The sequence below is a fragment of the Chanodichthys erythropterus genome, chromosome 20 (assembly GCF_024489055.1).
Source record: "Chanodichthys erythropterus isolate Z2021 chromosome 20, ASM2448905v1, whole genome shotgun sequence".
Classification (NCBI taxonomy): Eukaryota; Metazoa; Chordata; class Actinopteri; order Cypriniformes; family Xenocyprididae; genus Chanodichthys; species Chanodichthys erythropterus.
In genome coordinates, this window is record NC_090240.1 from 12278093 (window position 1) to 12303581 (window position 25489).

Genomic DNA, 25489 nt, shown 5'->3' on the forward strand with positions numbered 1-25489 from the left:
TGGCCACCTATTTAAAATTGGGATAATGTGGATAAATACAAGTGGTTTATATATTTTGTAAGTCGGATGAATGGCATGGCCTCTACCTATCCGTAGCGGACCATCACTTCCTACAGCCGCATTCTGGCTGCGCATCCACTCCTCTCCAGTGACTCCCGATTGATCATCGCGCTGGGTCCTAAAGGCGGCCCGCTTTCCGTTCCGCGGCTCTGCTCGTTATACTCATGACGTCTGCCCCACTTATGCAGCAGCATATTGGGTATTTAAAAAGATGGGTAGTGAGAATTTGTTTGTTGCAACCGGGCTTTGATCTTTCTCTGAACAGACATCGTTTCCCTTTTACATTTACCACTGTTAAAGCTGCTGTAAGTGATTGTTTTGGAGTACCACACAAATATATATGCCTGGTTTCACAGACAGGGCTTAGTTTAAGCCAGAACTAGTTAAAGGTGCAATGTGTAAACGGGTCCCCTTACATGTTTATTGTCCTGTCCAAATACCCACACTTATGGTCTTTACACTTGACCACTTGTCTACTTGCATGACGTATTCTAGTATTCAAGTAGGCGTGAAGACTGCAAGTGTGTGTTGAACTTTTGATTACCCGACGGGACACGCTCATAGTCTTGCAAAATATGCAAGTGTTTACTGAGTGTTTTTATTATTATTATTATTATTATTTTCAATACTTTGCATTTTAAAATAAACTTCTAAATGTATGTTCAGAGGTCGTTATGTAACTAACAGAAGACACAATTTTAAAATTGTGATAAAAAGCAGTTGCAAATGACGTACAAAATACACATAGACTACTCATCTTTGCATCAATAAAATGTGCAACACTTTGTTTTACCACCAAATTATATGTAATATATAATTAAACTTACACTTGAATGTTTTCCTTGACATCTCATGATTTCGGGGCATGTGAGTTCCTGAACATAATGCATGATGGGATATGCTAGCCTTGAATACCGCTTTGAAGCGGTATTTAAGATAGTGTGGCTTTAGTGTGCATTAAGGGCACTGCACTTGGGCATTTTTAAAACATGGGACAGTGTTGCGCACTTACTTCCTGTCACGTGCACGCGCTCTCAAGTGCGCAAGTGTGGGTATTTGGACAGGGCATTTGTCGCCGGCATCTTTCTACAGTAGCCCTAAACGGACAAACTGCTCCACAGAGTGTTTGCTTGACTGGCTACTCTCTGCTGTCTCAGACAACAACATCTTTGTACTTTGTTGGCCACCGTAGCTTCTCTATATTGCAATTCACAACCTCACTGCTAGATGCCGCTAAAACACTGCTAGGACATTTAAAGGGTTAGTTCACCCAAAAATGAAAATAATGTCATTTATTACTCACGATTCGACACAAAAGATTCATAACGCTCCGAAGCTTCCTGAAGCAGTGTTTTATAATCGGCCATCACTAAATATGGCCGTTATTTTGGTTTTTTTGCGGCACCAAAAATATTCTCGTCGCTTTATAATATTAATATTGAACCACTGTACTCACATGAACTGATTTAATTATGTTTTTAGTACATTAATGGATCTTGAGAGAGGAAATGTCATTGCTCCCTATGCAGGCCTCACGGAGCCATCGGATTTCAACTAAAATATCTTAATTTGTGTTCTGAAGAAGAACAAAGGTCTTATGGGTGTGGAACGGCATGAGTAATAAATGACATGATTTTCATTTTTGGGTGAACTAACCCTTTAAGTTCATCTTTATATGCAATTTTTTTTCATAATTACTTCTGTTGTCTTTGAATTGGTTAAAATGTAGCCTACTGCTGAATACAGACAATAATTTATGGTAAACTAAAATAAATGTAATTTCTATTGAAACTTGTATGTCATTCATTTAAATATGTTTATAATTACATAGTTGTAATGGTGAAGTTGCAATTTACTTTAAATCTATTAAATAACAACATTTAAAGCACGACAAAACATTAAATGATTATTTACTTATATTTGCCTATTACAAAGTTTACATTTTAAAATTGCACTTAAGAAAACCAAAATAATCTAGTCAGAAGTGTACTTAAGTGCCTTTTTATTATCTACAATTCCTATATATATATATATATATATATTATAGTTAAGATTTGAAGTACACTACAAGCGCACATTCGATACAACTAAGCACACTTCTTTTCACAAGGGCATTGTGGTCTTTTCAATGAGAGGCTGGTCTGTCTCAGAAGTCCGTGGTCCGTAGTGCACCTAGTCGGCGCTAAGACCCGGAGGCGCGCGGTCGTCTAGCCGTCATTCACTTCCTCTTTCGGCTCGCTCTCTTTCTCTCCTATGTGATCATGGCTGCGCTCAAACATTACCAGCCATGTTTGCAAATCTGAAACCCAAAGGTTAGCGATTTAGCCGTTTATTATTTACATCGCTTACACCCTCTTCATCCACATTGGTCCTTTGCCGGGGGGCCAGAGTCTCTGTCTCCTGTGCGATCGGCACATATCAAGGTTGGGCAGTTTTATTATCATTATACGGGGGAAACTTTTGAGAGTGTGTTGTGTGGGTGATGCTGCCTCATTTTCTCTCACCGTATATCGGGAAAATAACGTGAATTAATCAACGAAAGATGACCTTCCGAGACGAGACGATCATCGTCTCTTAATATCGCATTTTACCAGGCAAGCTTTGAAAACATAAGCCACCCATAATGTCTTAGAGATCACAAACCCTCTTATATTTATATAATCAGTCCGTTTATCTGTACGTTTAACGTCTTTAATTATTTAAATAACGCACAAACCCGTGGTTATGTAAATAAGACCTGCTGTTTTCATTTACACCGTTTTCATCGATGAATGAACGCTGTTACTTTACATTCGAGTCTAATTTCATTCATACTCCAAATTATTGAATTAACACAAATGCTAATCGCCGAATATTGTTTGAAAGCTCATAAATGGTCGTGATGAATCGTTGTTATGCGGCACGCAGGCCTCATTTTGTCATGTCATCACCGTTGATATTAACCGAGCACTTTAATCAAACTTCATCGCGAAATATTCTTTTATAAGTGTGTGTATATCGCTAGATTTTCATTATGAGCATCACTGAATTGTCTTCTCTTTATTTTTGCGGTCATATGTCTCGGTACATAATGTTATTTTCAAGCAGTCTTTTTTGTTTTCGTTTTTGTGTAGTTTGTTTGGCCGCATTCTCGTTTCTTTTTCTTCTTTTTATGGCTTAAAATAAGCTGATACGAGACTAAAATTACTTTAAAGAGGCTGAAGAACCCGAGTTAGAGAAGATATGAGCTGGTTTACCCTGAGTTGTGGTGTTTTAGTGTTGGAGAAGTTTAATAAAATGTGAATATATATTTATATATATTTTGTGTGTGTGTATGTGTATGTGATGTGAGACCCAGAAGCAGCGCATGGTCATGAGCAGCGCTTTAGCCTCCGTGCTAACCGATTCCCACATCTCCCTCTTTTCTTTATTAACATTTTTGCGCATAATATTTAACTAAATATAACTCTTTTACCGTGTGCTTTGATTTTTAGTGACGTATGTCGGTTGCACAGCCATTTCTGAATGAAATTACACAGTTTTGAGTTGGATGTTTACTGTTAGCTGTGCGGTTAATGATGGACACGCATAAAAATAATTAGTGCTGGATTTGATCTAACGTTATATGCATAAATCTATATCAGATCATTTAAATGAGCTTTTTTAAAAATGCTTTATTAATACTTATTAATGTGTTGAAAGTGTAATGGTTGAGTTTGAGGCTGGTGTTCAGCATCTGTGTGTGTGGTGTGTGTTATTTAACGCGATTGCTCGGGCATCTCATCGGCTTTATCTGCGACATTTTATGTTGAGATGTGAAGAGCAAAATTTGTGATGTCCGCCACAGCAGTGCTCACTGGCTGTGTCTCAAAACCATGTACACCGGCTACCTGCACGGCTTTCTGGGCGTCGTTCGTGCGATCTGACCGGTCTGTATGTCCTCAAAGATGCCGAAAACCCAATTATAACGTTATGAACGCGCCTACAGTGCTGGAAAATGCTATATAGTTAGGCGGATCACTAGGTATTGAAACGCAGCCACTGTCTTGAGCACTGTGCCACAGACACATTAAGCGCTATTTCCTAATGTTGAATGAGAGTTTAAGTGCAGATTGTTTACTACAGAAAGATAAGGATCTGCTTATTGTTTAAAATTGTTGTATTAGTAATATGATAAAATAGGAGTTTGGTTAGTTGGATGATTTAAATTAGTTTAACTCTCTGGATTTAAAGGATTAGTTCACTTTCAAATTAAATTTTCCTGATAATTTACTCACCCCCCATGTCATCCAAGATGTTCATGTCTTTCTTTCCTCGGTCGAAAAGAAATGAAGGTTTTTGATGAAAACATTCCAGGATTATTCTCCATATAGTGGACTTCAATGGAGTCCAAACGGTCAAAATTAGTTTCAGTGCAGCTTCAGAGCGCTCTACACGATCCCAGAAGAGGAATAAGGGTCTTATCTAGAGAAACCATCGCTCATTTTCTAAAAGAAATTAAAAAAAAAATTATATAAGTTTTAACCATAAATGCTCATCTTGAACTAGCTCTGTTCTTCTTCTTCTTCTTCTCTATTTGAATTCCAGCAGTGTAGACGCTGCTAAGTGTATTACTGCCCTTCACAGGTCAAAGTTTGAACTAATTGTTATATACTTGCACTAACATATTGTATATGACAATTTAGTTCAAACTTTGACCTGTGAAGGGCAGTAATACACTTAGCAGCGTCTACACTGCTGGAATTCAAATAGAGAAGAAGAAGAGAGCTAGTTCAAGATGAGCATTTATGGTTAACTTATAAAATTATTTTTTTTTTTTTATTTATTTATTTTTTTTAGAAAATGAGTGATGGTTTCTCTAGATAAGACCCTTATTTTTCATCTGGGATCGCTGTAAACTTTTGTCGCTGTAATTTTGACCTTCAACCGTTTGGGCTCCATTGAAATCCACTATATGGAGAAAAATCCTGGAATATTTTCATCAAAAACCTTAATTTCTTTTCAACTAAAGAAAGACATTGAACATCTTGGATGACATTTAAATTATCAGGAAATTTTCATTTGAAAGTGAACTAATCTTTTTCACAGGACAAAATTGGTTGTTCACTGAATTTTTTTTTTTTTTTGTAAAGTTGCATTTTGAAATGGATTGACAGCTGAATGAGACACGAGGGTAAACAATAGTACACCATATTGTGTAGCTCAAACAGTAAAAGCAATGGCAAAGTCATGGTTTAGATTAGCATGAGCTGATAAAAATGTTTACCTTCAATGCAATGTAAGTGTAAGGCTTCCTCATTTTCATTCATCAAAACGACACTGTTAAAAATCAATGTGATTTTAACGGTAAAATAATGTAAAAACGCTTCGGAAAAAAATGTAAATAGGTTAACAGTAAGTTCCTGTACTATAAAGAGGGAAAGACTGTAAAATATCTTACCAGACATTTTATGTAATTTTTAAAATTTTTAGAAGTAAAAAAACAAAAAAACAAATCAATGTATAATTTACAGTCAAAAACTGTAAACTGATATTCCCACAATTCCCTGTGCGACACTCCACATTTAAAAGTATTTTGTTAACAAAAACTATTAAGAAACATGTTTATTTAATCGGTTTTGTACATTAGGGTTTTATGTTACATCTTCTGTTGTTTAATGAATGTTTATTGCATTATATAAGTGTTGTGCGGGTACCATGATAGTGTTTTGTGTTTGCGCGTGTTGCTTTTTTAAATGTACGTTATAAGCGACTCAAACTCAGTGCTTTCAGATGGATTAGCATTTGGAGCCATACTTCATTGACAAGCCTTGCATAAAAAACAAACGCAGCCTTTGCGATTTCATAATCACACTAAGAATCGCAATTAAGGGATAATCGCGTTCAAGTTCAATGTTATTTTTCATATTGTGCGATATATCGTGCAAGCATTTAAAGCAGAACTAAGCAAGATTCGCGAAGCTCCCCCTACAGTTTCCTTCAGTGAATGACACTGTCATAAATACTCCAAACGCAGCTCTGGACTACAACGACTACAACACTCGCCAGCGCAGTAGTTTTGCAAATACAGTACAAGAAAGAGAAGGTGGGTAATTTGCAAATACAGTACACTCGATGGAGGTGGGTAATTTTCGAAATTGTCTTATAAAGACATATACATTGTTTTTGAATTACCGTAAAGCATTTTGTCACTCTCGCGTGAACGTGAACATGAGGCGAGATTGTTTCGGGTCGGTGCAGCTCAAGTTGCAAGTGCTGTATTCTGGCGTAGACGTGCCAGAGGGGGTTAGTGCTCGCCTCAAACACACCACTACAAATCAATTAACCATCGTAAGGACTTAAACTATTTATGAAGGTAAAAAAAGTTACTTAGTTCTGCTTTAAAGTTTGTTACATAAAAAGGTAGATTGGTGTAATTTGAATTGGAAAAATAACATTTATTACCCCTTGGTTAACTGCAAGATGGTCAAACTAGTTCTTAAGACAGTCTTAATATAGTGACTAAGTTTATGCAACTGGCTCCTGTTTTCAAGCCGGTTTCTTAAATATTTTTCTAGGGCTGCACAATGTATCCTGATTTATCGCGACTTTTATCGCACGTGATTTGGCAAAGGCTGCGATTATTTTATGCGCAGCTTGTCGGAGCTTTACGGCTCTGTGATCAGTTCTCCATCTGAAAGCCAGGCGCTCTTGCACAGAAACTCCAAATATGCCCTGCCGCAGAAGTAGGTAACGCGTGTCATTCCAGGAAATCCCTATTGGGATCGCTGTAGCTTCATATTTTCAAATATACATTATAAGTGACTCAAACTCGCAGTGCTTTCAGATGGATTCGCATTTGGAGCCATACTTCATTGACAAGCTGCGCATAAATAAATAATCACAATAATTTCATAATCGCACTAAGAATCTTGTTTAACTGATAATCTCGTTTAAGTTAAATGTTATTTTTCATATCGTGCGATACATCTTGCAGCTCTATATTTTTCAGCACCGTCTCATTGGTTGTACAAATGGAAAGTCCTGGCCAAAACTTGATTGTTTTAGCCAGCATTGAACTGTTCAAGATGTTCAAACAGAGCAGTTTTGCTTGAAAGAGTTATAAAATGCAAAGTAAGTAGCATACTAAGTAAGCACTACATTTGATTAAAAAATGTATTCTATGAAGTAAAAATAAGAGAGTGGTATTGTAATCTGGTTGTACTACATTTGTCATGTTGGCACTGTCATATGACTACATGACATCATTTGTATCGCTTACGGCCATTAAAGGGTTAGTTTATCCAAAAATGACATTTGTCATAAATTACTCACCCTCATGTCGTTCCAAATCCGTAAGATCATCGTTCATCTTCAGAACACAAATCAAGATATTTTTGATGAAATCCAGGAGTAGGAGACTGACAGGGTAGAGAGGACATTGTTGAATAAAGTTATTTTTGTTTTGTTTTTGTGCACAAAGTATTCTCATCGCTTCATAACGTTAAGGTTGAACCACTGCAGTCACGATGACTGTTTTAACGATGTATTTACTACTTTTATGGACCTTGGATGTGGTAATTTCATTGCTTTCTATTGGAGATAAAAAAAAAATAAATAAAAAAAAAACACTTATCAAATATCTTAATTTGTGTTCCGAAGATCAACAAAGGTCTTACGGGTGTGGATCGACATGAGGGTGAGTAATTAATGACAGAAACTACATTTTTGGGTGAACTGACCCTTTAACAACTCCTCTCCCGTGGCCTCATGGGATACTAAAGTGTCCATCAGTACTAATTAGTAAGAAAGTAGTAAGTCACCCGGACCCTTTTTACCTATAGTTTTATGAATATCATGAATTTGGACATGAGCATAGGGAAGTAGGCATATTGAGAAGCAGAGACAGTGTTTACACTTTTTAGGGAAGTCATCCGACAAATGGCTTACTTGTAGTTGTCTGTGTGTATGAACGTGGCATGGGAGAAAGCATTTTAATGCTAAAATATGCCATATATCATCTTTCAATTCTGTTATGTTTTTTTCCCCTGTCCAACAGATGGAAGCAAATAACCATTTTAACTACGGGCCTCACTCTTCTGTGTCAGCTAACTCAGGACTGAAGCATTCCTCAGGAGATTCTCTCTATACTAACGGGTCCTCCATGAGCTTCCCCCAGCAAGGGAAAAGTGAGTGGAAACTCTGATAAATTTTTCAGAGTTTTTTTTTTTTATTTTATTTTTTTTATAAATAGAACCTTCAAAAGAACAGCATTTATTTGAAACAGAACTCTTTAGTAATAATATAAATCTTACTGACCCCAAAATTTTAAATGGTAGTATATCACAGTTTACACACAAATATTAAGCAGCACAACTGTTTTCAGCATTGATGATAATAATATATGTTTCTTGAGCATCAAATCGTATTAGAATGATTTCTGAAGGATCATGTGACACTGAAGACTGGAGTAATGATGCTGAAAATTCAGCTTTGATCACAGGAATAAATTACATTTTGAAATATATTCAAATAGAAAAGTTATTTTAAATTATAATATTTCACAATGTTATTGTTCTGTTGTGTTTTTGATCAAATAAATACAGTGAGCATAAGAGACTTCTTTCAAAAGCATTAAAGTTGTAATTATTCCAAAGTTTCCAAACCAGTAGTGCATCTTCCATGTATAATAAATGAAATGCAAATATATGGAGTTTACAAATCCATAAATGTGATGCCTTTTTAATAATGCTGTTCATCACACAGATCTGAATGGCGAAATGAATGTGAATGGCATCACTACTGCAGGTGGGAGCAGCCAGCCCGGCAGCCACCCTCCCTCTTCCTCTTATCCTCATATGAGCAACCGTCACCTCCCAGGCAGCATTGGATATGACTATCTGTGGGGCCAGTCTCAGTACAACCCAGCGATGGGGCCTGTCCCTCCCCACGGGTTGCACCAGAAACAAGGCTCCCAGGGGGGGATACAACCACAGCAGCCTCAGCACCACTTCCAGGGGCATGGACCGTACCAAGTCAACGGCAGTGTAGGAACGGCCCGGCAGCCCACGGCTGCTGGGCCGCAGTTCTGGGGAAGGGGTAATCCTGGGCAGCAGCAGCAGGGGGGATCTTCGATGTCCATGGGATTTAACTCTCATAGCATGTATGGGACTTATCCCAACCAGGGGCATCCTGGCATCCCACCGTCCCAGCATCACCAGCAGCCTCCAGCCGTGCAGCACCAGTCTGCAACGGCACATCATCTCCAACATCATTCACACCACCACTCACCTCAACACCAGCAGCCGCAACAACAGCAGCAGCAGCAGCATTATGGCATGATGCCGAATGGAATGCCATATTACCAGCATCCTTCACACCAGTCCCAACCGCAGGCTCAGACTCAGTCTCAGTCTCAATCCCAGACTCAGATGATTCCACCCGCCGCGCAGAGTTTTACACCTCCACGAGGAAGCCCTCAGCACCATCACATGGGCAGTGGCGGAGGCAGAAGCAGTCCCCACCACATGCAGGTCCCAATGAGGTCCCCTTCTGCAATGCCTGATAGTGGTTCGCCTAAGAGCAAAGAGATGCAAGGTGAGATAGTGCCACACACAGTCTGGAAACAGGGTTGTTATAGTTTACATTTTTGTACTTTAAATTTTTTCCCATTAACTATAAAGACAATGATGGCAACTGGTGGCACTCTGTCAACAATCAGTTTTTTTTTTAATCTTAAAAAAGCTGCAGTCTGTAACAATTTTTGAGCAAGTACATAACCAGCCAGTATTCAAAACTATCTCATTACCTTAGCCCGATTCACAATGGTAAGCTTGTTGTAATGTTTTCTAATTCGAGTGGTACTGTTAGTTTTCCGTTCGTCTTTGTGTCATTACATCACGTCAGTTTACATGAAGGAGTCCCAGCTAGTAGGCCATATCAAATGTGAGGATGCTGCAGATGGCGGATCATTTATAGCCTTTTCTCACAGCAGCTGGAATTATTAAAGGGTTAGTTCACCCAAAAATTAAAATAATGTTATTTATTACTCACCCTCATGCCGTTCCACACCCGTAAGACCTTCATTAATATTCAGAACAAGATCCATAAAGGTACTAAAAACATATTAAAATCAGTAGTACAGTGGTTCAATATTAATATTATAAAGCGACGAGAATATTTTTGGTGCGCCAAAAAAACAAAATAACGACTTGTATAGTGATGGCTGATTTCAAAACACTGCTTCAGGAAGCTTCGGAGCGTTATGAATGCGTGCCAAACTGCTGAAATCACGTGTCTTTGGCTTTCCGAAACGCTGATTCGACGCAAAAGATTCATAACGCTAGATGATAATTCCGCAAATAACTGCAATTGCATGTTTCAAACAAAGATGGCGACAGAGGCAAAACTTATCGACTGCAACTTTAAATAAAGTTTTATTAAAGATCTTTGTGTAGTCAAAGGTATTAAAATAATGGAAATTTGTGAGTTTTTTGTGATGTGACATATTTATGACTAACTGTTTAGTTAGCGTGTTTTATTGGATTTGAAACGTCTTTGTCGTTTCAAAACAAGATAGCTGTCAGGAAACAATATATTTCATTTTTGTTAGTCTATTTAATTTTAAGTTAAATGATTATAAAAAATAGCAGCACGTTTTATCATGCATGCCCGTTCAGATTTCCTCTACATAGGTGGTGCAATGCACTTCCTAAATGGCTTTTAACATCACCAATTCTGGTATTCTAATTCTGTCCTCTGACTGAAATAACATTTGTCAAATCAGACTTGTTTTCACCAAAGGTAATTGACTTTTTGGATTAGGAAGTGATTCAAACTGACTTATGGTTTGTTAAAAGGTGATGTCTTGCCCCAGTTTTACATTCTGCCTCACTCATCAGAAAATGGGAAACTGCATAAACACATGCAACCTAGATAAAATAAAACAATCAACGATACTGTGCTTTTCATTGAAGATCAAGATGCATTATCTGTCTTTTAATATATATTTGTTTACTCCGCTTTGGCCTTGTTCACACTGTATTCAAATTGCTTTTCTGCTGAACATGAGGAGCATGAGACAACAACCGTTAGAGGCATTACTGCAGTTTCCACATTGATACTGATTTTGGAACTGCTCACTCATTCACTGTGTAGCGAATGCCTCTGTTTATTACATAGGAGAATAGTAAGAGTAAAGGAGTGAATTCAGTGCAGATGCTGCACATTAGCAGCATAGTGCACTACTTTCCAGGCCACACCTCTGACCTAAAAATCCAATTTCAGTTGTATTTCAAATCACATACAAATGATTTTAGATTGTTGCTGTGTCTGAACAATTTTGTTATGTTCTTACATGTCTTGCTAATAGCTTTTTTTGTTTGTTTGTTTTTGTGGTCTGTAGTTCATATGAATGAGTCCTTTAAAGAAACCGATAAAGGCTTTAATGGAGTCGAGAGAAGCCCTGTACCTCAACGTTTGCCTAAACCTGAGGGTTTTCCTGTAAAGTCCCCTGGCCCTGTTTCCTCTACCGACTATAACCAGGGTGTGCAGCATCCAGCCGTGGACCTGGAGAAACCTGCAAAACAACATCAGGAGATGGGAGCTGCCGCAAAGGAGCTTAGTTCTTCCCCCATCTCTGGACCTCCTCCACTTCTGGCTAGTCCGCCTCGGAAAACATCGACCCTGCCTCACCAGATGGTCTCTGGGCCTGTTTCTGGGCAGAATTCACATTCTCCTTCATCTTCAGGATTTGCTTTATCTACAGCTTCGGGTGTCGGTGTAAACGCGTCCGTGTCTCCACCCTCCCCTCTCGCATCATTGCCTCAGACGGTCCAAGGCCAAAGACCTGGGTTCTCTGCACCTTCATCAGCTGATGGGACACCTGCAGGACTTTGTATAACTCCTTCAATGTCTTCTCCTAAGAGCTCCAGAGCTCCTCCTGCTGTTTCGCACAGTCAGTCTGTGGTGTTTTCTTCTAATATCTTGACACATCCTTCAACGGTGCCTGTGCCTCCTCAAACAGTTCCTCTGGCAGAGGCCCAGGGGTCGAAAAGTCCACAGGTCTCTCCAACACCTCTATCTTTAGCTGCATCTCCATCTGTTGTCTCTGCTCCTCCTGCGTTGGCACCACTGAAAGGACCCCAAGAGGCATCACCTCTAACAGGCCAGAGTCCTAAACATCCTGCTGCTTCCTCGACTCCAACATCTGCTGCCGATAACATCTCTCTCCCAGCAGTCTCTGCACTTCCATCTGTTGTCTCTGGTTCTCCTCTCGCTCGGGCTTCATCTGCACCATCTCCCGCTGTTAGGTTTTCTTCTCAGGCATCCGTGGCATCTCTCAATGTTTCTCCTGCTCCAAACATGTCTCGTTCCCTCGTTGGCTCTGTGGCTCAACCTTCAGACATTGTGGCAAATTTGGACAAATCTCGTAGTCCAGGGCAGTTAGGTTCTCATGGTGTAGTACGGTACAACTTTGGGGAATCGCAATCTACTCAGAAGACTCCCGGGAAACATGAGGCCTGTGGTTCCCAGAGTAAAGTTGGAGTCATAATCGGCACATCCAAAAAGGAGTCCAACAGTGAGGCTCAATCTGAGATGAATAAGGTGCAAACTCATGGTAGAAACCTTGAACCAGCTTTCGTTGTTCCAAAGGAACCTGAGAGAGACACTATGGCAGTTGGCAGAAAAGACTCTTATAGTATCAAAGACCAAGCTACCCCAAGGAAAGGAGAAAGTGACACTTTAAATGATACTTTTGGCACTGACACGTCATTGGACTATCCGTCCTTGGCTGAGTCAACCTACCTTGAAAGCTCAAGAGTAGAGGATGGGAGTTCTATGATGGACACTTTTGATAATTCTTATAGTCTTTCCCAGATGGGAGACCAATCAAAGTTTACTGAAGGATCCATGTTTGATGACTCCAGGGACTTGCAGGAGACATCTTGTGAAGAGGAAAACTTGAACAACTCCATGACCTCTACAAGTTCCACCGAGGAGGCTTCCCTCATAGATAACACATCTCTACTGGATGACTCTTTAAACACCTCACAAAACTGCTCCTCCCTGCTTTCTCCGTCTATTAATGCCTCTACACTCTCTATCAAAGGTGAGATTCCCAATGCACAAATAGAGAATTTAATCTCATCTGTTTTTAAAGAACCTCATAGTTGAACAGTTACATACATTTCCTTTTTTAGAAGGGATGCACCAAATTTTAGCCCATAGTTATTTTTATATTTTGACCGATAATTGACATTAAAATTCAATATTATTTTGTCTAGATAAAATGACACTTAAAAAAAATAAGACCAACTTTTAAATTGCTATGTGAATTTATGCATTAAAGCATTACTATTGTACAGTATGAAATACTCATTTTTTTTAAGTGATTAACCTTAAGAGTATTAGATGACAGTAAAGGAAATCTAAATGTATAAATAAAGAAATTGAGCATGTACAATTACATATCCAATATTGTCTGAATAGGTGATAAATTCACTAATATGGTCCCAGTATTGTCCTGATATATCATACATCCCTATTATTTTTCGTTAAAATTAATAGTAATAATACTTAATAAAAGCAACACATTTTATTCCCCATAGGTGATCAAATTCTTGGACCTGATACTTCAGACCTATCTGGAGGTGACAGAAGATCTGCGCTCTCTGCAATGACCGCTAAAGCGCTGCAAGTGGTTGTAAGCGGTTCTGTTGAAGGAACAGCCACACATATATCTGAAACCCTTATCGCCATTCCAACAAAAAAGCCACGGAAGCCTAAAACCCCAAAGATGCCAGTTGCTATTGCTGAAAGTAAATGCAGTTCATCTTTACTATAGTTATAGCATATTTAATGCTTTTTTATTTTTTTTATTTATTTATTTTTTAAATTAGTCATTTTCTTTAAAGGGATAGTTTATCATAAAAATAAAAAGTAAGTTATCATTTACTTACTCACTGGTGGTGTTCTAATACCGTATGCCGCTCGTTATTTTTCAGACAACAAAAGGACCATTTTTAAAAAATGTCCCTCTCGCACTTGTCCACATAATGACAGTGAATAGTGACCTGCATCAAGCTTTTAAAAATGATGCAAAAGCATACCATGCAACATGTCATACATTCCAAGTATTCGGAGGGTATACAATAGGGTTTGGTGAAAAAACAACCAAAATTTAATGAAAATACTGACCTTGGCCATTGGTCTTCTGTGCACGACGTGGGCGTACATTACACTATTATCGCCAAAGTTCACTCTGACTCGCCTAAAAAAAGCACACAAGTTGTTAGAAATAAAGATTAATAAAAACACAACATGAAATAAAACTCCTAGAAATCTCAAAGTATCTGTGTACTTTCTTCACTGAGTTGAATATCTCCGGACAGGAACTCTGTTTGTCTGATGACAGTCAGAATGACAGCTGACAGATGTGAACATGACAACTTTTGTTGCGACGGATATGTTCACCTCAGAGAAGAAAGTACATGGATTGTATTTCATGTTGCGTTTTACTTGGTCCTGATTTCTCGCAACTTGTCTGGTATTTCTATATTTTTTTAAAAAGCTTGATGCTAAATGATGGCTTAATTTTCATTTTAGGCCATTTTATTCCTTTAATGAAGATGCTAAATACTGTCTTATCAATTATTTCCAGTCGGGTCTCCTGATTCCAAGATCAAGAAGCGGAAGTTATCACCTGACGGCCCAAAACAAGAAAAGGTTAGAAGGAGAAAGAAAACAGAGGAGAATACATCGACTGCAGTGAAGAAGAGGAAAATCTCTAAGGAGTCAAAGGAACAGGAGAGCATCCCAACTGATACCTCAAATCCTTTAAATGCTCCGCTTTACCTTTCAAATGATCCACTGACCTTTGTCCATGACTCAATCCTGACCAATAATGAGAGCCCCATAGTCCAACCCAAGAAGATCTGGAAGCGTAAGATGAAAGAAGGCGTGAATGAGGCAAAGCCTTCCAAACCAGCCAAAACTGAGTTGGCAGAAGGAAAAGCTGAAGATGATGATAACAGCTCCACAGCAGGTATCTACAGATTAGGGGTTGAAATTTGTTCTTTTTAGGTAGTGCTCAATCTATTTTGTATGCATACTTCTGGCACTTAAGATTAAAATATATTTAATTGTTGTTTGTGTCACAGGTGACACCCCAAGACGTAGGATTGCAACTGAAGAGCAAGTCCAATTTCCTTTGCAGCATGGGTGAGCAGTCCTTTGTTCAAAGTAGTTTTAACCAGGGTTTGGCAATTGCTTTTTCCCAAGGAGCCCATGTGCTCTTAATTTAAACAATTTTTTTGGAGTGCATAAGAAACCTAAGGGGTGTAATGGAATTTGATCAGATATTTTTTTTCCCTTAAATATATAAGAGGAGACAGTTACAAGCGCAATTATTTAATTTATTTGAAAGATGTACACTAGGTTTTTAAATATATCTGCTTCATACTGAATTCATTTAATGCCTAATACAATTTGTGTAACCAAAATACCAAAAATATCCTGAAAAAAAAAAAAAATTGTACATTATGCATTTGAACTCTTATTTTGAAGTGTATGTGCTACTTCTAGCTTCTTCTAGCAGGAAAATTTGAACTGATACAACCATCTACAAACTACAATATTAACACTATAAAGTAAACATTGTCATTCAGCAGTGATCATTAAATTCAGCAGTGATCATAAGCAATTGCTGGGCAATATTGTGAGCTGTTCTTTGATTGTGAACTGAAACGTTTTTACTTAATTGTGACGCTACGCACTTCTATTTCATTAAATCATATTCTTTTGAAGTTTAATAATCACATTAAGCTGTGATTCCTGTTTTCTGTGCCCAAAGTTAAGACCTACAATATTTCATTCTCACATGTTCTCCTAAATACATGTTGCAGTTTGCACACATCTATTTTTATTTGAAGATGCAGGTGAAATGCTTGCACTGTCAAGCCCTAATAATGGATAATAATTTATTTTTTTATTTTACTGGTAACATTTGTTTAAAAACCAAGGATATATGGTAGCCACTGCTGGGATAACACATTGCAAGTAACTTATGTAATCAGATTACTTTTTAAGTAACTAGTAAAGTAATGCGTTACTTTTAAATTTACAACAAATAATCGGAGTTACTTTTTCAAATAAGTAACGCAAGTTACTTTTTCACATTTATTGACCTGACAGCTCTCCTGTCCTCATGTTGAGAGAAATCGGGAGTGCAGAGGCATTGTGTGAACATGACGATTAATGTAGTTTTAGCCTAAATGTAAGAATTTACTCATCTTAGTTGCACAAAAACGGATTCAGTATTCCTCAAAATGAATAAAAACAGTGAAATGCAAACTCAGAATATTGCACAAACCTGCAATAATTAAATAAGTTAAAAGAAACAAATATGCTTTATGTATTTAATCTCACTTTATTGCTTAATGTCTTTGCTGCTGACTTTCGATGATCCAATTCAACCATACTTATCAGCCTGATCAGCATGAGGCTTATTCAGTTCACTCTTGGTGTGAAATGGCCTTTACATTTGCCAAAAACAGAACTTTTTTGTTATTAAAAAACAAACAAGCAAGCCCAGTCCAGGTGAGAAAATGTAACGCATTAATTTTAAAAGTAACTTTACCCAACACTAACATACAAACAGAAATCCACTCCAGCAATCTTTTCAAAATAGTTTTTTAAAAATGCTTATCCAGCAATTTCAAACAGCTTGAAATTCATCGGTCTAGGTTTGACAATCCTGTTTCATGTGCTGTGTTTCACATTTGCTAGCTGGAAGCGAGAGATTCGAGTCCGGAGGTTTGAGGACCGCCTGAAAGGGGAGACGTGGTATTACAGCCCCTGTGGCCGGAGGATGAAGCAGTTCCCTGAGGTCATCAAGGTGAGATTTTATACAACAAATGAGGGTCACGATTTGGGAGGGGGAAAAAAATCAAATTTTCTGATGATAAAAAATTGTGGTTGCAATTTTAAAATGTTCTTGAATTCCAGGTTTGCTGTGCTTGTTTGAAGGGCTGCACAATTTGGCCAAAGTTTTGTGATTTTGTGAATTACAATTTTAATATTTCACTGTTTGTCGAGCAGCATTTACTGTGAACTGAGATAATGAAAACACCAGATCATGAGTGTAAATGAACACAGTGCCACTTCACTCTCAAACACAGCGTATATACTTATTGAATTAAATTGCAGCCTATACGGTTTAATAATCGCTCTAAGCCATGTTGTGATTTCGGTTTGGTTTCAAATAATCGTGCAGCCCTTTCCGCAGTACCTCTTAATCTGCATGAGTGATGATAAGGCTCGTCTTCATCCCTTTGCTTTGGTCTCTCCTACATTCTCCAGTATCTGAAGAGGCATCAGGATGGTCTCCAGGGCGTTTCGAGAGAGCACTTCAGCTTCAGTCCACGCATGCCAGTGGGTGATTTCTACGAGGAGCGGGAAACCCCCGAGGTGTGTATTAAGATGTCTACAGGAGCAACATGTCTATGAGAGCTACATGCAATCCAGGGCAGCGTTTCCCAAAAGCATTGTAAGCCTAAGTTGATCGTAGCTCCATTGGTTTCAATGGAGCTACGATCAACTTAAGCTTACAATGCTTTTGGGAAACGCTGCCCAGGACAGTTAGACTGTTGTATGACATGCTATTTCTCTTGAATCTTTTACAGGGTATGAAATGGTTCCTCCTTGCCAATGAGGAAGTGCCCTCCATGATCATGGCAATAACAGGCAGACGTGGTCGTCCTCCAAATCCAGACAAAGAGCCTCGTTCCCGTGGACGCCGAGTCAGAGGAGCCCAGGGTAGACGGCCAGGCCGACCTCCCAAGGCCAAGATGGAGGATCTGCTCAGCAAAGTGGACGCCAGGCTGCTGAAGAGACTGGAGGCAAAGGGTGAGTCTGAATATTCTCAACTGGAAAACCTGTTAGTGTTTCCCACAGGATTTTGTGAAATTGTGGTGGGTGTACCTCGGTCCCTCTTGTCCAGCCCTCCCCCATTAAACATTGTTAAAATTAAATTCATCAATCTGGTGCTCTTTGAGAGTTCAAAATTAAGAGCTCCAAACCATATTCTGTGCATTGACTTTAAACTTTAAAGGGGTCTCAACCCTCTTTCAGTTGTAATCGTCAACTATGCAAATGTGAAAATAATGCGTAACTGGTGCCCGCTACTTTCCCAAACCTCAGGTTGCTTCAGGTAGATTGTGAAATAAACTTGTTACAGAAGTACCACCTTTTTACCTTCTATTTTAGTCATTTTGTAGTTGCAGCCATTTTGTCAGATATGAGCAATTGATGTTAATTGTTTTACAGAGGATCTCACTGAGGAAGAAAAAGAAAAACTAGTCAAGATCAAGAAGAAAATGAAGAGAAAGGTGAGCTGAATTTATATTATTTACAATAACAAGTTCATTGGAATATTTGTTTTTAACTTTTCATCTGTTAAAACTGAGCGTCTGATTCGTCTCATGCAGGCAAGAATGAAAAGAAAGGAGGATGCAAAGATTAAAAAGATCCGGCAGGAGAAACGGAAAGCCAAAGTATGACTCTTCAAAAATGTGACTAAAAAATAATAAAAAATAAACCCCAATGTTCTAAGCTCTTAGTTTATTTTCTGATGTGTTTTGAGCAGTTGGAGAAAGCCAAAGAGCAAGAACAGGCTGATGAAGACCAGACTCAGAGCCCGTCATTTGAAAGCCCTCTGTTGGACGCGGAGGGGCCCAAGAAGCCCGGGCGCAGGAGGAAGGTCGCAGTACCAGTGGCAGTGGCAGAGGCAGAGGCGCTGGATCCAGAGAAGGCCAGTCCGATCAAGAGAGTGGCCAGGGCCCGCAGCAAAGCCAAGGCTCTTGCCAAGGCCCAGGCTCAAGCTGAGGCCGAAGCGCAGGCTGCTCTGGCAGCTAAGAGGCAGGCGGAGAGGAGGGCGCAGGCTCAGAGACGAATGGAGGAGAGGAAGAGGCAGCAGATGATCTTAGAGGAGATGAAGAAGCCTGCAGAGGACATGTGTCTCCCCGATCATACGGTGAGCATGACATGCTGAGGGATTCACACGTAGTAGATGAGATTCCCCAGCTGGCACATTTACACAGTAGCCCCTCACTGCAGAACACATGAGATCCAGGGGGTGGAGATGGGTAGGTTTAGGGAAGGGGTGGGGAACGTTGATCCTGGAGGGCCATTCTCCTGCAGAGTTTAGCTCCAACCCTGAAAGAAACACTCACCCACCTGTAACTTCAGTAATCCTGAAGACCTTGATTAACTTCAGTTGTGTTAAATTAGGGTTGGAGCTAAACTCTGCAGGACAGTCTAGGATCGGTGTTCCCACCCATGGTTTAGGTCAGGTGTTTTCAAACTTTTTTTGTCAGCCGAACCCCTTTGGCCCAAAATTTACTTGAAGAGTACCCCCTGAGATTTAAAGTATATATTTCAATAATGTAATGGCACATTTGTATGTTTACTTCAAAAAACATTGATTATTTATCCTTTTTTAAAGTTTTTATCAGTATTTTACATTGCTATTGTTATTACACATTTGAACTTGGGATGTGACGCGAGGACATTTTCCTACCTGTTTATTCGACGTGTGACAACACCGACGGGGGCTTTTAAATCGCTAATTCAAAAGTGAAAGTAAAATGCTCACGGTCGCATGGGCATTCATAACTGCTCCGCGCCACGCATGGTTATGAACACCCGTGAACGAATTTTAATGATGGGTTCATTATTATTCTTAATGAAAAACACAACAAATCATATGACAAACTCGCTTAAGGCGCTTTTACATTTCGCTACATCTTCTCAGTCAAAAGTGAGGCGAAATGGGCAAAGTGAGGTGAAATCTGACTTCTGCAGCTGATCTGTACTGCGACTCTCATTCAGTTCTGTAACTGAATGGTCACATGACATGCAGATTAAAGAGTTAAAATTATATTTTTGTTAGCATGTTTTTTTAGATTTTTTATTTGAATGTTATTTAGCAGATTTTTAATGATTTAATTATAATTTAATTAATTTCTTGTCATCAACTTACAAACCCCCTGCAATTCCCTTATGAACCCCGGTTTGGGAAACCCTGGTTTAGGCATATGTAAAGTTGGAGGAGTTGGATCTAGATCCAACCCCACCCCCTGGATCTTGTGTTCTGCAGTGAGGACCAGCTCCATTCACACAGTTGACAAGGTTCACACACCATCTCCATACACACAGCCACATTAATAAATAACCTTAGTGTCAATATGTTGGGATTATGTCTCTGCAGTCGTTTAATACCTGACCATTCAGATATTTTACTCACGGTCTTCAGAAATGTTTTAATGCCTTTTTTTTTTTTCTTTTTTTCATCTTGCCTAGTAAGCTCAGTGCTTTTTTTGGGTACTGGGGTAACCACTGTACTTCTGCTTTTCCATAAGCGCCACTGTCAGAGAGTGATTTTTGCAGTTTCATTCAGTTTGTTTGCTGTTTTTGTTCAGACAAATTATATAGCATACATTATCATTCAATAGGCTTAAGAGTGAGGTTTATCAAAAATTTGCATTATTTGAATGGCAAAGTTGTCTGATCTTAGTTTTTTTTTATGGTTAAAAAAATATGTAGTTCTGTTATAATGAAATGATTTGCTGAACTGCTGATTTGTATTTCGAAGAATACTTTCCATTTCCATGGGGCTTGGGACAGATGTGGCCATGCAAATTGGCCTTGTTCATACTAATGTTAATGCTTGTACTTATGCTAATGCTTATGTACTAATATGAACATTTTTGTTATTTAATATACAGTCATGTAGTGCAGGGGTTTCAACCAATGGGATTTCTATCAGATTTAAATTTCTTCATATAATAATAATAAATAAAAATAATATTGTGTAAACAAGCAGCTCCCATAGGAATTAATTGAAACGCCCACTCAGAACCAGTGGACACACACCGTAATACACAATTGCTATCATTCTCACACTACTACGAACATGCCGATTTAAAGATTTTATTTGATGGAAGAAAAAGTAGTAGCCTACTATATTGTCGAGTACATGTCTGAATGATGGGTAATTAAAGTGTGATGTCATAACTGGGATGGTTTATCCCATCACTCATAATGTTGTCGTCTGTCTCCATCTGTAGCTCCTCCCTGCGTTGTCACGGATACCAGGACTGGTGCTTTCAGGTTTGGCCTTCTCCAATTGTTTACGGGTGGTCGAGTTCCTCCATGGTTACGGAAAGATTCTGGGGCTCCAGGTGCCCAAGGACATTCCCAGCCTGAGCACCTTGCAGGAAGGGCTCCTCGGCATGGAAAAAAGCCAGGGCGAGCTCCTGGATCTGCTCATTAAACTGGTGGAGGCCGCTCTGCACGATCCTGGACTGCCCTCTTATTACCAGGTTTGTCTTCTTTTGAGTGTGATATCAGCATATTCAATTTATTTTTTCAAGTTGTATGATTAAATGCTTTTGTTAACACATCCATTTGATCCGAAACATAACTTTAAAACCGGGTAACTTTAAATGTTTTGTTATTTTAGTTAATGGAAAACAGGCTTGAAAGCAACATGAAACAACATTTGCACTAAATTTAAGGTGATCAGTAATTTAATGAAGCTTGTTTTGTTTCTCTTTCCTGTCTCAGTCTGTGAAGATCCTGGGGGAGAAGCTGGTGGATCTGGAGCTGAGCCACAACACTGTTTCTGAAGTGCTGCGGATCTTTCTGGAAGCCCATGGCTTTGAGTTAGAGGTGTGTAACAGTCTCCGTACAAAGAGCTTCCAGACCCTCAAACCCGATGTTAAAGCCTCCATACTGGCCTTCCTGGTGGAGGAACTCAACGCCAGCAACATAGTCACTAGGTCAGCAGGAATTCAAATCACATTTTCATCGTAATTTGAAAGTTTTTCTAGATCTATATATTTAAACATTTTCAACTGTTCTGTTTCTGCAGGGAGATTGATAACACACTAGAGAATATGGCAACCTACAGGAAAAACAAGTGGATTATAGAAGGCAAACTACGCAAGTGAGTTATTCTTTTCCCGAAAGCTTTTTGTACCACCCAGGGTCAAACATTTGGTTGCAGTGAAAGAAATCTAGTGCGACTATGAAATATTTAAACTTCATGTAATGAAAATATGTATAATGCATCACAACAAAACAACTTAAATCATTCTGTTTGTATGTTAACTAGCTTTATCTAGCTTTTATATGCATTGCGAGGGCTCGCCACCCTGGGTCAGGTGACCATAAACACTAAAGGTGATGATTCACAGGGAAACTTTTTGAGCAATGTTGCCAAGTGATGTTGCTTGTGTACTTTCCCATTGAAAATGGCCAACAAATTTCTATCTGGATACTTTAGATAGAAATTTGTTGCCTATTCTCAGTGGGAAACTGCCTAAGCAACATCACTTTGCAACGTTGCTCAAGAAGTTGCCCCGTGCATCATCACCTTTAAGACTCTTCTGTAGTTGGCTTCATCTTTCCTAAAACGTGTGTGTTTGTGTCTGAGCAGATTGAAGGCTGCGTTGGTGCGGAAGACGGGCCGCCCAGAGGAGGAGCTGTGCTTTGAGGAGCGTCGGCGCAGTGCTCGTGTGGGCATGACCGAGGAGGAGAGCATCGAGGAGAGCTGTGTGTTGGAGAGAGGGAGCCGCCGCAAAGCCAAAGAGGAACCCAAAAACACTGAGGTACGCAAACCAGAGCTGTGCTTATGGATTACAATTGCAATATTGTCTGTGATTTCAATGGTTTAAATAATTTTAGTGCACTACATATCAGATGTCAATCAATATATGTATATCTTGGCTGGATAGCTAAATTTGGTTGATTTATGTAAGGCACGGTATGCTGACAGCAGCTACTCTGAAGAAGTGAAATGTTGTAATTAATCAAAGAAATGCATCTACTAAACATTTCCTGAGTGGTGTTAGTTAAGAGAGGAAAAAACTGTATCTTGACTTGCTCAAGATCACAATCACTTTTCTAATGGCCTTCTAAACCTGTTCAGCACCTCAGATGTGATTAGAGAATCAAAAATGAGCCACTTCAGTTTCTGAGCTGTGCTTTCTCTGTGATGACATGGCTTTAACTGAGGGTTTCCTCATTACATATTATTACTAATAGTGAAGCTGTGTGTTTGGTACCAAGAAACATATGCCAGAACTTTTCAGTTTCTAAGCAATTTTATCGATAAATCGCAGTGTTGATGATACCTACTAAATGCTTCTGTGTGTGATCTGCACATGATGTATGCGATACTGTTTGTATGTGTGCGTGTTACAATGTAGCGGCGCATTAGTTTAGAACGCCAGTTAACTTGTTTTTTTTCCCCCTCACAGATTGAGAGCCCTAATACCTGCAGTGTTGCTGAACTGGAGCGTCAGATTGATAAGCTGACCAAGGTAAAATATCTAATCTCAGCTGCTGAAAATTAAGTTACTCCAAAAAGGGCTTGTTTAAAATGGATATATACAGTTTTAGACCTAGTGTGTCCAGAAGTTTCAAACATTGGCTATAAATTTTACATTTTCACCAGAGATGCACTGATACTAAATTTCTCTGCCGATACGATAAGCGATTATTCAGAATTAATTCTGCCAATATCGTTGCTGATGAGTTTGATTTTCCTAAGGAAACAAATTTCTCCCAACTAATGCTGTAAACTATACAGGGAAACCCCCTCAACCGATTATATTCAACTGCATTTTATTTTCAGATTATTACACTCAAATAAAAACTGAAATGTTTGTATTCAACACAGTTGTACATAAGGCAGTTTTCGTAAACACTTGTCATGACAAATTTATTCAAACATACATATATAATTAATAATAAATAAGCTCCTCTCTAGTTTTTATAGCTAACAAACTGAACATTGGATAACTTTACTGAGGTAAATACAATGTTAAGTGTCATACGTTTCGGTAAGTTGCACTCGATCTTTCAACGCTTAGTGTAAGGAAAAACTGTGGACCTGACCAACCCTAGCTTGAACTATGGGTGATCCATAGGGTTAAATAGACAGGGTTTTTTTTAAACTGTACTTTAAAGGCCCCGATATACTTCAAACAAAGTTCTTTTTCGTTCTTTGTTTAAGGGTAAAATGAAGTTCGAAATGCGTGACCAGCGATATACCGAGTCTGATCATAACATGGGTATGTTAGCACGAGCTCTGCAAAGTAGCTCTCCAGTCACGTCTTCATATAGCACTTTATTCAATAGATTGCTTAAAATCAAGCAGCTTTACAGTATCAAACATGAAAAACAGTGTGAGTGCTTCATTTTTTTTTACAAGCACAACTTCATTTTGTACTATAAAGCAGCTATCCAGTGTGTTCATGTTTTCACCCGCGGAGATCTTACCTCAACGAACTCAAACACACGAAATGAGTTAAAGACGCGGTCCAAGCGAGTGAAGGCGGAGCCTCAGCACTCCTATGGCTCTGCTGTTACGTTATCGTCACTGACCGATGGTAGTACGAAGGTGTTTTGCAGCTGGAGTGAACTTTTCCTGAAAGTTCGCTTTGGCAAGTCGTTTCGAACTTCCAAAAAGAACACAAAAGGAACTTCGTTTTGGCCTGATTTTGTTCTAAATGACGTCACATCAGTTTGTTATTCGATTTCGTTTGAAGTATAGCGGGGCCTTAACGTTGCTATTTTTTTTAACTGTCCGTGCGTTAATGTCGTTTTAACTTTGACAGTTCTAAATTCAACATAAAAGAGATTTTCTTCACAAACAGTCTGCAGTCTGACATATTTTTCCACCTCCTTTTGATTGACAGGATATAATCTGCCCTGATCTTCGGCTGTTTTTAAACAATTAGCCGATGGCCAATAGTTTAAAATAATTGCTTTAATTGGCCAATACATTGGTGCATCCCAAATTTTCACTAGTCAAAAGTTACAAACCTAATCATTCTTTGTTCAACGTTCTGTTGATCTTTTTTTTTTCTTCACTACTGAGTTGATCAAAATGTTTTTATTTTTGTTACAATATTTTCTTCTGTGTTTTCAGCGGCAAGTGTTTTTCCGCAAGAAGCTGCTACAGTCGTCTCATTCCATGCGAGCAGTGTCTCTCGGACAGGACCGGTACCGTCGCAGGTACTTGCTGCTGCCTTATATGGGATGTATCCTCGTGGAGGGAGCAGAGGATATCTTGGGTGAGTGGAAACTCCCATGCATCTGTTATCTTGGACACTTAGAGATATCGCCACACTTACTGTCCCCTAAAGAGTCTGCTCTTGATGTAGTGCCATATATATTTATCTAGTAGTCTGCTGTGGAGTCACAAAAATTCAACATTTTCTGTTTATTGCAAATCATATGCAGAATAAAATATTACAGACATGTGCCATTCTATGTAAAACACTGCAGATCTCGTTTACACACGATTTAGGGATTAAAATCGAATTGTGATTATTATTTTTTTCATAAAAAAAAAATTGCAATTCCAATTTAAAATGTAGTAGTAGTAGTAGTAGTAGTA

General features: G+C 38.9%; 1 protein-coding gene across 1 annotated transcript in view; it reads left to right on the forward strand.

Annotated features, from left to right (window-relative positions):
• Nucleotides 1-8077: 8077 nt before the first annotated feature.
• The window catches only part of baz2a (bromodomain adjacent to zinc finger domain, 2A), a 29235-nt gene continuing 11823 nt past the window's right edge, over nt 8078-25489 (forward strand). Inside the window, exons 1-18 of the mRNA XM_067371792.1 lie at nt 8078-8207; nt 8785-9615; nt 11423-13129; nt 13629-13838; nt 14681-15064; nt 15180-15240; nt 16807-16915; nt 17380-17487; nt 17703-17925; nt 18346-18407; nt 18507-18572; nt 18665-19051; nt 21147-21401; nt 21646-21860; nt 21953-22027; nt 22520-22691; nt 23343-23405; nt 25019-25163. Of these exons, the coding sequence (XP_067227893.1) occupies nt 8078-8207; nt 8785-9615; nt 11423-13129; nt 13629-13838; nt 14681-15064; nt 15180-15240; nt 16807-16915; nt 17380-17487; nt 17703-17925; nt 18346-18407; nt 18507-18572; nt 18665-19051; nt 21147-21401; nt 21646-21860; nt 21953-22027; nt 22520-22691; nt 23343-23405; nt 25019-25163 (5203 nt within the window). The remainder of the gene's footprint in view (nt 8208-8784; nt 9616-11422; nt 13130-13628; nt 13839-14680; nt 15065-15179; nt 15241-16806; nt 16916-17379; nt 17488-17702; nt 17926-18345; nt 18408-18506; nt 18573-18664; nt 19052-21146; nt 21402-21645; nt 21861-21952; nt 22028-22519; nt 22692-23342; nt 23406-25018; nt 25164-25489) is intronic.